This window comes from Sinocyclocheilus anshuiensis, unplaced genomic scaffold (assembly GCF_001515605.1).
Source record: "Sinocyclocheilus anshuiensis isolate Anshui unplaced genomic scaffold, SAMN03320099.WGS_v1.1 scaffold160, whole genome shotgun sequence".
Classification (NCBI taxonomy): Eukaryota; Metazoa; Chordata; class Actinopteri; order Cypriniformes; family Cyprinidae; genus Sinocyclocheilus; species Sinocyclocheilus anshuiensis.
The window spans coordinates 157,912-172,801 of record NW_015554119.1 but is presented as its reverse complement, the minus strand read 5'-3'; the positions used below and the strand labels follow the sequence as shown (position 1 = coordinate 172,801).

General features: G+C 36.7%; 1 protein-coding gene across 4 annotated transcripts in view; it reads left to right on the top strand.

Annotated features, from left to right (window-relative positions):
* The first annotated feature begins 2,071 nt into the window (after positions 1–2,071).
* LOC107670006 (uncharacterized) overlaps positions 2,072–14,890 on the top strand; it is a 45,200-nt gene continuing 32,381 nt past the window's right edge. The window contains exons 1-9 of one of the 4 annotated variants that reach the window (XM_016462464.1): positions 2,072–2,209; positions 5,895–7,565; positions 8,655–8,863; positions 8,964–9,018; positions 9,138–9,265; positions 9,348–9,577; positions 9,914–10,073; positions 10,281–10,391; positions 10,547–11,109. In XM_016462464.1, the coding sequence (XP_016317950.1) occupies positions 5,941–7,565; positions 8,655–8,863; positions 8,964–9,018; positions 9,138–9,265; positions 9,348–9,577; positions 9,914–10,073; positions 10,281–10,391; positions 10,547–10,623 (2,595 nt within the window). In that variant the 5' untranslated portion in view covers positions 2,072–2,209; positions 5,895–5,940 and the 3' untranslated portion in view covers positions 10,624–11,109. Of the gene's footprint in view, positions 2,210–5,894; positions 7,566–8,654; positions 8,864–8,963; positions 9,019–9,137; positions 9,266–9,347; positions 9,578–9,913; positions 10,074–10,280; positions 10,392–10,546; positions 11,110–14,890 lie in introns of those variants that run through there. The other 3 variants (XM_016462467.1, XM_016462466.1, XM_016462465.1) reach the window with 3 other exon arrangements.

Sequence of the window (14,890 nt, the reverse complement as noted above, 5' to 3'; positions counted from 1 at the left end):
TCTGTATGACTGTCTGACCTACTTGCAAAAATAAATTTCCTGTTTCTATAATACAACTGCTTTCTGAGCTCCTCATCTCTCACCATATGAAATATTGTTTTTGACCATCTAAAAGTTATGAGGATGTGGATATTGTTAAGTGATTGTTCAGTTTATGAAATATCTTTTCAAAAACTTTCAACAGACAAAAACTCCATAAAACATTAAAGTTGTGAAAATTACATACCATTGTAAAGACTATAAAGCCCAAAGTATACGTACGCGAAGGTGACAGGGTCAGCATACAATGCGCGTGACGCAAATTTCGTCATGCATACTTAAGGCCCGGCTATACTTTGGACTTTAGTACGCACAGGTCGCACATGCGCATTGAATTTGTTTTGCACTGATCAGTTGTTCCACAAGGTGGCAACACTGTCCCGGGCTGTTGTTTCACAGTAGAAAACGAAACTAATGAGATGGAACAACAACATCAAAATAGCGGAGACTGCAACAACAACAGACGGCTGCATTGACAAGCGCTTGTGAGCGAGAGGGTATGATGAGATAGCTCAGCTTTGGTTTAAAAGAGTTCAAAAATATTTGTTATCGGCCATTACTTATGGGGAAAAATAGAGCAGACACTAGACATGGATGAAGCTTAGGTGGCTTTCACACTGGGCTCGTTTGCTGTGGTTCGAACCCGAGTGCGATTGTTTCCGGCACCCCCCGCAGCGATTAAGTTCTATAAGGGAATACACTGAGCTTTAAAAGGGAAGACACAAACAATATGGAAAAGCTTGTTTCCTGATTAAAATGCTTGCATTTATGTCTACATTGTGTTAAGAGAAATAGTGTGCACACACACATCCTGTAAGATGATATGTACCACATCCTGTGTAAACAATAGGAAGTGCTTTGATGCAGTTAGAAAAAACAAGCATAATTGTAGATTGTAGGGTAAATGTGCATCATCACCTCTTAATGTGTAAGAAGAGGACTTTCGTAGCTCTTTGGGGTGCTTCCTTTAATCTGAGAAAGAAGAACACACAGACATCTTGACGAGCAGCATGAAGAGGAAACCACCAGCACTTTAGATTGCAGTCTCAAGGTACAACTGAAACCTGAGATTTTTGAGACAGCATACACAGATGAAGGATAGGGTAAGCTTCTATTTAATTGTATATTCTGGTCCATGGAATTCCCAGTTTATATACTGGCATAGAATGGTGTATTTAGTTTTTGCCTCACCATCTCCTGCAAGGAGTTGAGTGACAGAAAATAAGAACTAGCTTGTGATCTAGATAGAATAAAGGAATAGTTCACCCAAATAATACAGAGGAATAATAGAGAAATAATTATAGAGATGATAATAATAATTCAGTGCCATATGAATTTAAATAAAGCTTACTAATTATTTTTTCCCCTTTGCTTGGCACAGAGTGTGTTTCATGTGATATTGGTTAATTTAATTCAACTCAGTCGGTCTACACAGCATGAGACAAGGGATTGTTGTGTGTTTGTCTTCACTGAAACATGGCTAAACGACAATATCCTGGACTGCGCTATTCAGCTGCACGGACTCAGCTGCTGCCGAGCGGGCAGAGATACAGCACTGTCTGGTAAGACTCGCGGGGGTGGCTTGTGTGTGTACGTCAGCAAAGAGTGGTGTAACCACTGAGTGCTGTGGTAGTGACAAAACACTGTTCATCGCTGGTGGAGTTTGATTTAGTGACATTGGGTTTCTGGTGGGCGTCACTGGAAATGCATAAATGCGTAAATGTAGATGGTTATTGTGTTGATGCATTAATCTTTGTGACATCTCGAGTTACCACGCAAACTTAAAGACAGTGTTGCCAAAGTTCTACCAACATGTGAACTTTGCAACAAGGGGAAAAAACACACTGGACTTTGTTTACACAACAGAAAAGAACGCGTACAAGGCTGTACCCCGACCCCACCTAGGGTACTCGGATCACATCTCTGTTATGCTAATTCCAACATACAGACCACTTCTGAAACTCGCCAAACCAGTTCAATGTCCCCACATGCAGCAGAATGACAATAAAGCTCAACTTGACTTGACTTGGAATATTCTACCAAGAGGTCCACACCCAAAAGTTAAGTCTGTACAGACAGATCTGAGGTCAGAACTCTCGTCAGGGCTCAACTTGACAGCTGAATCAACGCAAGTGTCTTGTCCCATAGACATTATCCTGAGACATACAAGGTAACACTTCACTCAAAGTATTATGGTTCTTAAATTTTGCTAACATTTGAAAACCTAACTAAGTTTTTAGTTTTAGCCCCTTATTAAACTTTACTTAATGGCTAGTAATGCTTAATAAGATGATTATTTAACATAAAATCAAATGCTTTTGACACAAATGTCAATAAACTTTCAGTTCATATGATTATGCACTTCTTGAAAATCTACAAATGATTTTAATAGCCTATTTGTTAATATAGCACAACACGTTTGCTGTTACTGATACGGGTAAGGCTAGGTTTGGTGGTCTGGATGGGTTTAAGGGTTGGTTAATGGAAGTGTACGGGGTCAGTTTGATTATACAGGAACACTGTTCAAACTGTTTATATCGCAGAATTTTGATAAATGAAGTATTTTCTTGAAAAACTGATTTGTTTTCTCCTGTTGTTGTTTGATTCAAGGAATATGCTGTTTAAGCATATAGAATAGGTGAGCGCGGGGTTAGTTGTAACACAAATGGTTTAAACATTTCTATAAGTACTAGCATAACAAAACTTACAGTATTTACTATTTGCCATATCAACACTATATAAAGAAAAAAATTCTGCCAAAATTCAATGAACATCTATTTAACCATAGCAAAAGTAAATTTCTGACGGAAGTAATTTTTTTTTCATCTCAGTTGTTAGTGTTTATTTAAAATGAGACAAATCTGCTATTATTTTAATCTCCAATCTGTTATTTGTCAGTTTAGATTTTTTAATGCTTCACTAACTAGCAGAAGACTAACCAGTTTTAAATTACAGTTGCACAGATGGGGAACGTTGTAACTGCGTTATTAGAAATTATGAATTAATTTCAGAAATTATTATTTCAAGAAATGTAAAGCAATTGTCAAACTTAAATTAGTTAATTTTTCATTCTTAAAAAATGCCATTATTTTATTTGAAAAAGTTAATAATTTAATATAAAAATTGCATGATAAGTTATTGATAAACGATTGCAGAAATGTTATTCATTTTAAGGGTTTAAAGTGTAGTCTTGTTTAACGTGTTTTTCTAAATGAGTTGGCAGCAGAAATCACACACAGCAAAATGTTATCATTTCATATTAAGTGTAAACTTCATTTAATAATGCAATTGAAAACATGCCATTGGTACGCCAACTGAATATAATAAAATCTTAATGCCGCGATTTCAGTATTCATAAGGATTAATTTGTAAATCTGTTGTTTAAAGTTGTTTATACGTAAATTTACATTTTATGTGTCGTCAATACGTCAGTATTGTACGTTTAAATGCTGAAAATATGTCAGTATTGTACGTTTCAGTTCCTGTGAAAACATAAGTAAATGTACGTTTTGTAGAACCACATTTTACGTAAAATACATACGAATTCTCATGAGATCACGTTGGAAAGTCAATTTCTGCAACGAATTTGAGAAGAAACTAATAAAGTCACTAACTGAACTGGACAAATGTTTTGACAGCATTTATAATGATCTGGAAGGGAGTGGGAGAATCAGTGCAATTATGTGTTGCTCCCACAAAGGCACTGATAGCACCTGTGAGTGTGATTCAAATATTTTGCACTGTAATTTTTATTTTATTTTTATTTTTTTACTCACAATAAATATGGAAGATTGCATATAGAGTAATGAACCAGCAAACGAGACAGATGCCCAGGAAGATTCAGATTGGATTTTGTGTTGTGGCAGATAATTTGCTAGATTAATTTGGCGCAAAATGTTTTGTCAAGGGAACAACATCCTGTCGCACATGACATCCGTGCAGGACCCAAAATATGAGTGGGTTTGAACTGGTTTTCTTTCTAGTGATGGGTAATTTAGGCCAGCCACGTACACTCTGTAAAGGAAAAATAAATTATTTTCTCACCTCCCAAGTGTCACGTTGCACACACACGTGGGACGAGGAGACACTGGAGAATATGTTGACAGGACTTTATTTGAAGATCTTTGATTGTCTAATATTCAAACATCTCCATTTGGCCTAAGGTGAACAGATTTACAAAGAACAGTCAATTTCACTTCATGTGTCTTTTAGTTTAAAGGGGTCATATGATGTGATTTCATGTTTTCCTTTGTCTTTGGAGTGTTAAACGCTGTCCGTGCATACAGAGGATCTGTAAAGTCGCAAAGATTAAAGTCTCATATCACAGTTAGTGAGGCTAGAAAATAAGTTTTAAAAAGCTGTTATTAAGCATGTATTAGATATTATGGAATTAAGAAAAAGCAAATCAATAAATACTGCATACATCTGTGTAAGCTATACTGATCTTACAATTATATAGTACTGCCTGAAGTCAAATAAACTCAACAAAGGTGAAATGTTCTCTTTCCCTTTGTTTAACACATCAAGAAGTCCACACCCAAATAGGAAACTGATTTAAGGTCAGAAATACCCTGACACTTGACAGCTGAACAGCAGTGTCCTGTTCCACAGTATCCTGAGAGATACAAGGTAACTTTTCTTTCAAATTACTATGGTGCTTAAAGTTAACTAAAATTCTAAAACTTAGTTTGTCAAAATGTATTTTTGTCTTATTTTAGCTTAATTGTTCAAAACTTTCCATAGACATTACGGTAACACTTTAGTATGGTGACCAATTCTCACTTTTAACTAGTTGCTTATTAGCATGCCTAATATTAACATATTGGCTGTTTATTAGCGCATATTCTGCATGACCATATTCTACATCCCTAATCCTACCCAATACCTAAACTTAACAACTACCTTACTAACTACTAATAAGCAGCAAATTAGGAGTTTTTTGAGGCAAAAGTCATAGTTAATGGTTTGTTAATAGCGAGAATTATTATCACCTTAAAATAAAGTGTGACCGAAATTATTATTCTTGTCTAATTTATCCAACAAGTATTTGACATTAACTTTTTGGCTTTTTATCCCTCTGCACTATCCTCAATTCTCAAGTTATAATTTATATGATGCAAGAATTTTAAGACACTCATGTGGGGTACAACAAAAGCCTGACTAAAAATTTATTTTATGTGTTGTATTATGATTATTTATTTATTTTAATTAATTAATTAATTTATTTTTGGTGAAAACTTTTTTTCCCCCATAATAGGCTGTAAATTTGTTAAAAAAAGTTTATAAGTGTGTGTGATATGTGAAACAGTGAAAAATGTGTCAGAGAACACAGACCCTTTTCACTGTGATGACGTTTAGCAACATAAACCTAGCAAAATTTTTTATATTGTCATTTTTTATGCAATGTTGTAACAGTCATCCACTGGAGGCGAGTTGTAGATGAACCCATGTTCAGTTTTAATTCCAAATAAATAAACTAAACAGAACATGACTTGACAAATGTACATTTATAAGACAGTACTTCGTGTTACATTACTTTACATTAAATGACAGAAAACTAGTTAGCCTAATACTGATGCGTGACTGTTTTATAATACAACAACTGATGGCAAATTTGACATCTTTCTGTCTGTAATCAATGTCTCAATGTTTTTTCCTATTTTGGATATTCATAGCAACACTATCTTGATTTTTTTTCTTTCACTATTAGAACAAATGAGAACACAAAAATTATATTTGTTGTAGTTTCTGTTCACCACTACAGAAGTTTACCAAACTATGACAAAAACTGCTTCCAAAAACACTGGAAATGTGAAAAGGGTCTATTACTGCTAAACACACCTTTGTTTTGACAGAACTTACTAAGCTGAGGATCTTTGGTCTGTGAGAGCAGATCTGTCAATGGCTTCACCGACCATAAACTTCATCACTTGGAATGTTAATGGACTTAAACAAAACAGAGACCAAAAATTTCAAGAACTACAAAATGCAGACATTGTCTTCTTACAGGAGACGCACATCGGAACAGGAGACGAACATCTAGAAGACTATAAAGATGAGTGGTATATTTACTTTACAAAGTACACCTCCTGCAGCAAGGGAACAGCAATACTAGTGAGTAGAAGACTAGAGTTTGAGCACATAAGTGATGAAAAAGATAACTGTGGAACTTATGTTGTGCTGAAATGTAAACTGAAAGGTCAGCCGTACACACTGGTTAGTGTTTATAACCATGAAACAGACACAAAAACCCTTGATAAACTTTCAAGTTACCTGCAGTCAATGACCACAGGGATGCTGGTGATCGGTGGAGATTTCAACACAGTTCTCAATCCATTTATTGACAAAAAATTTAATACAAGCAAGAAGATAAAGAACGGAAATCAACGTAAACTGCTCTTATTTGTGAAAAAGTTCATGAAATCTCTTCAGCTGGTTGATGTCTGGAGAAGAAAGAACCCCATAAAGCAGGATTATACATACTACATAAAAGAATCTCCTGTGTCCAGACTGGATTACTTCTTTGTTCCAGAAGAATGTATGTGGCGTGTCAGAAGTTGTGACATTAGAAACTCAGAGAGGCCCGACCATTGGCCTGTGTCTTTAGAGATCAACAACATACCCACAATGCCTTTTCAGAAATATCGCCAGATAAAAACAATCTTCCAATGGCTGAATCTAAAACAGCATCTTTTTACAGATGAGGCGGGTTCATCACTGGGTGAAGAAAGCTCACAGGCAGTCAGTGAGGTTGACATTTTCTCAGCTGTAAATTCTCTTCAAGTGTCAGACACACCGAGACCAGACGGCATCCCAGTTTCCTTCTATAAAGACAACATTCAGGATTTAATTCAATATATAAAGATGCTCTATGACAGAATCCACAGCGGTGCATTTAACTGCTCTGAGAAACACTTTAATGAAACTGTGAAAAGTCCCCATGACAATAGTCAACACTTCTTTAACGTTGATTACCTCATCATTGCAACCATTCTGGCAAAACGTCTAGGTGATTACTTGGAGTCTCAGTCAAAGGATCATGCACCAAAAGATTCAGCTACTGTCATGATCACTCCCAAAACATTCTGCACTGAGATGAGGTTGTCTCATATTCAGGATGAAATAGAAAAGCAAAAACGGTCAAACCCAAATCTGTATCAGGATTTCCTCATTGTGAAAAACCTCCTCAGAGATGCACCAGAAGTAGATACTGAATCTGTAGCTGTTTCAATCGAGAGAGACAAACTGCTGGATCAGGGCTGCCCTTTGACCCCAGTTCTCATTATGCTGGCTCTGAAATGCTTTGGCTCTGCATTAGCTGGACATTTAAAACAGCACGATATTCTAGTTTTCAAAGACAGCGTAATACTTTGCATCCAACCTGAGGACCTTGAAAAAGTATTAGCTGCTGTGAGGGAAAGAGCTAATGAAGTGTTTTACATTGAGGAATTATACAGAGGAAATGTTAATTGTAAACAATTAAAGTGCTTGGGAAATGAGTCTATGGCCGAGGATTGGAACAAAAGGTAAGCAGAAACATTCATGAATTACATGCAATATAAAATGGACAAAGGCAATACAGAGAGTAGAGTCTGTGAACAGCATGATTTTTGGGTCTGTAATAAATGAGCAAAAAGAAATTCTGATGGAGGATGGTGGAAGGTGAGGATCATGAAGACGATCAAGATCTCATTTTCTGATGTGTTTTAATAATATACATATATTGTGTACTGATATTGTGTGTGCCATAATTTGTGAAGCAATTAAAATAGACATCTGACTAAACAATGCAAGGCTAGCTCAACCAATTAAAAAAATAATACCTGTGAATTGGTGTATTTTGTCAGAATTTAATATTTTCTGTGACTTTTGTCAATCCCATAACTTGATAATTTGACTGGTCAACATCTTAAAGGGGTCATATTATGCGATTTAAATTTTTCCTTTCTCTTTGGAGTGTTACAATCTCTTGGTGCATAAAGAAGATCTGTAAAGTTGCAAAGACTAAAGTCTCAAATCCAAAGAGATATTCTTTATAAAAGTTCAAGAGTCAACTACGCCTACCTAAAACGGCTCGTTCTAACACGCCCCCACATGTCTACGTCACGATGTGGGAAGATTTGCATAACACCGCCCAAATGTTCACGCAAAGAAAGAAGGCGTAACTTTTATTCTCGCTGTAGTATTGTTGTTGCCGCCACCGCCATGTCGTGAAGGCGCTGTGTGATTAGTTGTGAAAGCGAAACTACTTTGTTTGGCCTTCCAAAAGTGGACGATATCCGCTTCGTCATGCCTGGAGCTGATCCGTGCTGGTCGCTGAGGAAATACATCAACTTCGCTGTGGATCGCTGGATCGGCTTTCACCGTGACGAAGCCGTTCTCAGGCCCGCCCGCCTCCCTGGCCCCGGCGTTCTCAAGCCCGCCGCCGCTCACTCTAGCCCGCCGTGTGTTTCGTTGTGAAAGTGAAACTATTTTATAATGGGTTTTAATGTTTTTGCCTCGTCACTCCGGCCGGACAGGGCATCACAATATGGTATTAATAAACTTTAAAATTAAGCACTCACAATCAGAGCTAAACATGCTGTTTTGTTTTTCTTCTTTTCTCCCTCCACTAGACTGACCATGTATGCAGTTGTTACTCTGCAAGATTCAGATGAGGTGATGGTGGTAGCATCAAACTGGCTGAGCCTCGACAAGAAACAATGTTACTGGCCCCCATTCAGATCACCAGACAAGTGCATGGAAGCTGTTCAGAACAGAATTAAAGCTGAAACAGGAGGGAAACCATGGGAGAAATTAAATATTAGCTTTCACAGAGACTATGGTAATGGTCACTACTTTAAAACAACTGTTTAAATTTAGGATTTTTTTAGTACAGTCTACTCAGTTCTCAAATAATACAATTAATATTTATCTTATTACAGTCACTTTTGAGAAGGCAAAAGAGGAGCAACAAGAAATTAAAGAACGGAAAGAACGGTAAGTAACAGACACTTTTGTTTCCAAAAACAAAATTTGTTCAAATGATTTTACTTATTAAAAGGTCAAAGAATTCATTTGTGCTGTTTTGTTAAAGTATTCTTTCTTTTCAAATAAAGGCCATATCTATTAGCCACTGGATTCCCTGGAATGCTAAAAAGACAAAGACTTGAATGCCCTCAAGAAATGTTAAAACAACAACTTCCTCCTGCACCATCTGCATCTACATCCAGAATGTCAGCTGATGGTGAGTCAACTTCTTTTGTCATAATCAGTTTGAGAAGTTTTTTCTTTTTTGTAGTTACTGCACAACTCATTTTACACAACAGACAAGGATGAGCTCCTCCAAACGCTGAGAGACATCAAGAGCACAGTTCAGCAAAACTCTGCTATGTTAAAGAAACTACTAAAAGACAATGCGGTTTCTGAGGTCCCCAGCAGTACCAGCATTCCTCATAAAGACGTTAAAACAAACCTAAAACTGCCTCTTAGAACCATTAAAGATGTGGCCAGGACTGAAAGACAGCTCACAAAGAATGCAACAACACGCCAAAAATATGTGAGTCGACACGGCATTTACAGAAAGGGATAATGTACACTCAGCCAGCCATTACAGAAAAATAAACTCTCACCTGAAGCACCTGTAAGGGGTTTATTCGGCAATAATGGCTGTACATTATTCCACGGCTACCTACTAAATAAACAAATAAAATAAATGGACATGAAATACAGTATTATAATAATAATGCAGATTCATTATTACTCTTCTACTGTACATACACAGTTTTGTGGTCTATATACAAAATATTTTTGTATTCAAAAGTATCCCAAGACATGTAATAATTATTAACAACACTTAATAAAACAGTTATAAAATATTATTTATTTTTTATAGGTAAGATATCTGTCAAGACTTGGAGGTTTTGGGCAAAAGGATGTGATTAAGAATATTATGCAGCATGTCCTAACAGATGATCTGGCCACAAAGTTTAACTGGCAGGGGAGAGGAAATAAAAAGCCCTTCTCTAAGCTTATTTTAACAGATGTGATCAGAGGTAATCACTGCTGCATGAACACTTCCCACATACACATAGAAATATTGTATTTACTCATGTTTTGTATGTATTTGTGAATTCAATCACTTGGTGAACTTTGTGATGTCTACAAATTTCATATACCTTCTTTACAAGAGCAGCTGTGAGTTTAAAGCACTACCATCCAACAAATTTCAAATGAATTCTTCAACGAGTTTTCTCTTTCAGAGGCTGCATCAAAACAAAGTGTAACGAGGATAGACTGTGAAGCTGAAATAAAAAATTATTTGTGGTCCATAGCTGATCGAATCAGTCGGAATAGACCAAGAGATTGTGGAGGTAAGTGATAAATATTATGTAATATTGTCTCACTTTCTATAGGCAGATTTTCTCCATGATGGTTTATTCAAAGCATACTCCTATGTTAAGGAACATTCATTCATTTGTTTAATGATCATTGTATACTTTGTATAAATACCTCCTTCCCCCTTCAGGTGTGACTTCAGATGTGACTTCTCCCACGCTGCTGGACAGTGGCTTCCAGTCAGTGTCTGGAATGTCTTTTGACTGAGTTTTGGAACATTTATTCATAGGTCGTGTAAGCTTAACTGCCTACACATTAGACATTCATTTTGTAAAGCACAATATGTGTACTAATCTAGCTTGCCACTGTGTACTTCAAATATTGGCTCTTGAGATAAAATGCTTATAATACTCATAATTTTGAATCAGTGTAAATATAAATATATATGGTTAGGGTTAGGCAAGGGTTTTTATATTGTGGTAATATAAGATAAGATCCATCAGCCTTTAGCTGACTGGAGGAAATAATGAAAAACTGGAGAATGTGTTTCACTGTGGTATCACTGCATGCTAGGTTTTCAGGTGTATTATAGTAGTGGCTTTATTTCTCTGTTCCAATAATGTTCCTTCCTTTCCTCAATAACAAATAACTCAAATGCAATTAGTTGTGGCGTTTAATCCAAATAGGCCATTTCTTTACTTTTCAATGTTACATAGATGAGATGTAATGATTTCATTTAAAATAAACCATAACCGCACATAACATTTATCTTGCTTTTGCCTTTTTTCTTACAATAGTGAAATTCTAGTAGATGACAAACATGTGACTATTGGGTGACATTACAGTCACTGATTACAGTCACACCTGTTTCCTATCAGTGGACTATATAAGTTGCACACAAACAGTCCCCTTGTCCAAATACCCACACTTACGGTCTTGGCCACTTAAAAGTGCATGCATACGTGTAAGTATGCGGAAGTGCGCAAGACTGTCCTAGGTCTTAAAAATGCCAAAGCGCAGTGCCCTTAACGCACACTAAATCCCGCTCCGGAGTGGGATTCGAGGCTTAGTGTATCCCATCATGCATCATGTTGTGGAAATAAATTGTGAGACTTTTTGCCGAGATCTCGCAAGAGGTCAAGGAAACCTTTCCAATGTATTTTAAAAATTAATAATAGTTAAATATTACATATAATTTGGTACTAAAACAAAGAGTTGCACGTTTTATTGGTGCAAATGTGTAGTGGTGATAATTATTTTGTACAACATTTGCAACTGTTTTTTATCACTTAATTAGAAGCACCACAAAATTAAATTGTGTCTGTTATGGGGACTACTGAACAGACATTTAGAAGTTGATTTTAAAATGCAAAGTATTTAAAATAAAAATAAAGCTCTGTAAACACTTGCATTTTTACAAGTCAGGTAATGAAAAGTTCTACACACACTTGTGGTCTTCATGCTCACTTGAACACTTGGACCAAATACAGGAAATACATCATATAAGTAGTCAAGTGGTTAAGTGCAAAGACCAGAAGTGCGGGTATTTGAACAAGGTGACACTCTCATCGTGAAGTCTTGTTTTGCTACTGTGGACACTACTGATCATTTTCCTTCCCTTGTTTTGTTCCTTGCCTTGACTGTGTTTTTTGACTTTGGACTGTTTGCCTGGTTTTGATCGTTTGCTGCCTGCCCTGACCAGTGTCTGATTCAAAGATGTTGTGGTTGTCTCTAGGTGCTGATCCGCCATCTGTCTGGATACAGACTGAATTTGCTTAGTTAACATCATTCAGTTAAGCAGAAACATGTTAAGGCAATGATTACATATTGTGATCATAATGATTACAATATAAGGATAATTTTGCAGTTTTGCATGTTGATTCAGAGTTGGGATCATCTGAAGTTCTCACTGGGGTTGTTGTCATCTCTTCACAGGTGTTAGGGTCATCTAAAATCTTCACAAAGGCTGAAACCAAACCAAATGTTATTAAGGTTGTTACCACTTTATTTATATTTATATTTATTTGATATTATTTATAAAACTGACATGTCATATTTTCAGTTCAAGATGCCTGCAATAAAGTAAATAATAAAGCTTTTCTAGTTGATGTTTGGGAGAGAGGTATCATATTCGTGTGAGGTGCCAAATGATTATGAGCTAAGTGATGTATACAGTCTTGGAATATTAGCCATATATGTAATAATTCATCATCACAGTATCATATGTTCTGCCTGTGTACATCATGAAAAAGTTGTGGTTGCCACTCAATGGTTGTCACAGGACTTTCATACAAAAGACAGTATGGAAACTGGAAAATCCTCTGTGGCTTTGAATCCTGCACTGCTGATCACATGTTTTCTACTGTCTGGCGAGAGTAGTCTGGCGAGAGCCCAGACTATGTCAAATGTATATAAAATGAACGGCAGGAGTCACTGGGTGAGTGTGAGGGAATTTAAATAAATTGGTAAGTCAGAGTTGTGTTAATTAATTTTGTTTAGAAACAAAATATATAAATGAGAAGTACCCTTTTTTTTCCACTTGAGCCCCTTCCCCTCAAAATGTATGTGCATGTCCCTGACATACAGTAAAATTCAAATGCTGTTTTACTGGTTATGAATGAAGTCATTTTGGTTTTGTTAATAACATGCAGCAGCTGTGTAAACAGAGATTTGTTTGAACTTGTAAGCGCCGCTAGGAGCCTACACGACAAAGAATCCACAGGATTAATAAACTCTGCTCACCTGCCACTTCTCTCCTGTTGAAAATGAACTGAGCTCGCGGCTGCCGCATATCGGTGCAGTACAGAAGGGAAGAAAGGGGCATTTCAGCGTCGCCCACACATTCTAAACAACTAGAGAGAGCAATTCCATCAAGTTATTTTACAAAAGTTCAATGACAAGAGAAACTCGTCATTTAGAAGAGATTTGTAGGACAACAATGGTTTTTAGTAGTTCAGTCATTCTTGAGACGTGGGACAAAACAGGTCCAGCAATGGTAAGTGCTATTAGCTTTAAAAAATAAAAATATTTTCAATTTTAAATGCCATGAGGGATTAATAATAGAATGTATTTAAAACAATTATCACCTTCAATTTAATTTTCTCATATCAAATCTGTGTTTCTTAATGTCCTCTCACTACATCTAAAACAGTGTGTCCACAGAGAAGGGTTCAATCATTCATATGCAATAAAATGGATAAAAATGTTTTTTTTTTTTTTTATGAGCTTGTTTTATCAAAAGCAACACTTAATAATATCTCCTATCAAAGCAAGGTTTTTTTTATGACACATGCATGTTTCATAAGATTTTAAAGTTGAGTCCCCACTTTTTGTCAACACCGTCAGACATTCAATAAAATGTAATAATATCAGGGGCAGCTGTCACTCGGACCCCCTTGCCACAGTTGACCTCTGCAGAGTACATCAGTGTCAGACAGGCTCTGCGAAGTTTTAATTTTAGAATATTTTAAATCCTAATGTTAATATTTCCTGTGTCACAGCCATGATATGTCAACACCATCTTCCAATTTCTGAGGAAATTATTTGAAATATTTAGATAATTTTATTCTCCTGAAGCAGGTTCCATTAGCATCTAGCATCAACAGAAAAAAAATAAAATGCCACTACACAGGGGCGGTTCTGGGGGGGCGAGGGGGGCCAGTTCCCCCATGTCAACAAGCTTGGCCCCTGCTCTGGCCGCCCTAAATTTGGAATTGTATCACACAAAATAATATTGGGTGCAATGCGCAGTTTGTCCTGTGGGTGGCAGTAATGGAAAAGTAAAACCTCACCAGCTGCTAGTGGCGCAGAGCCAGACACGTTTTTTACAGTGCTGCTCATTAAAATCAATCACACACCATTCTGTTGAGCTTATAAATGCAGCAGCCAATCAGAGGCGTTTAGATGAGTCATCGCAGAAACGCCAGTGTTTTGTACAGTGTGCGCGCTTGCTGACTGAATTCTGCTCTCTGGCAAATTTTCTCATCATAAGCAACAAAGTGCAGATGTGTGTACAAATGTAAGTAAGATATTCATTTCATAGTGTAAACCGCTTCAGTGATTTTGATGGGAGTTTATGAGAGTGCTTGAACTCTGACTAGACTGAAGTCAGTGATATTGTTTTTGATAATGTAAATGTTCTTTGCTCTCTTTCTGTACCATAAAAGTGTTATAATTGGTAACTTATAATGTTTTAATTAAATTCACATTAAATACAAAGTCAGTTGTATTAAAAATATTGTATGGCATGCTGGAGAAAATGCGGAAATGTATCGGCTGACCATTTTCACATCTTCTGGGACTGTAATATCATTCGTACTTACTGGCAGGATTTGAATAGAGAGATAAATGCAATAATGGGATTGAATCTTGAGTGTGACTTTAGAAAAAAGTGAAAGTGACCCAAAGTGCACACACACAGCAGTGAACACACAAACACACCCAGAGCAGTGGGCAGCCATTTTCTTTGCTGCAGCACCCGGGGAGCAGTTGGGGGTTCGGTGCCTTGCTCAAGGGCACCTCAGTCGTGGTATTG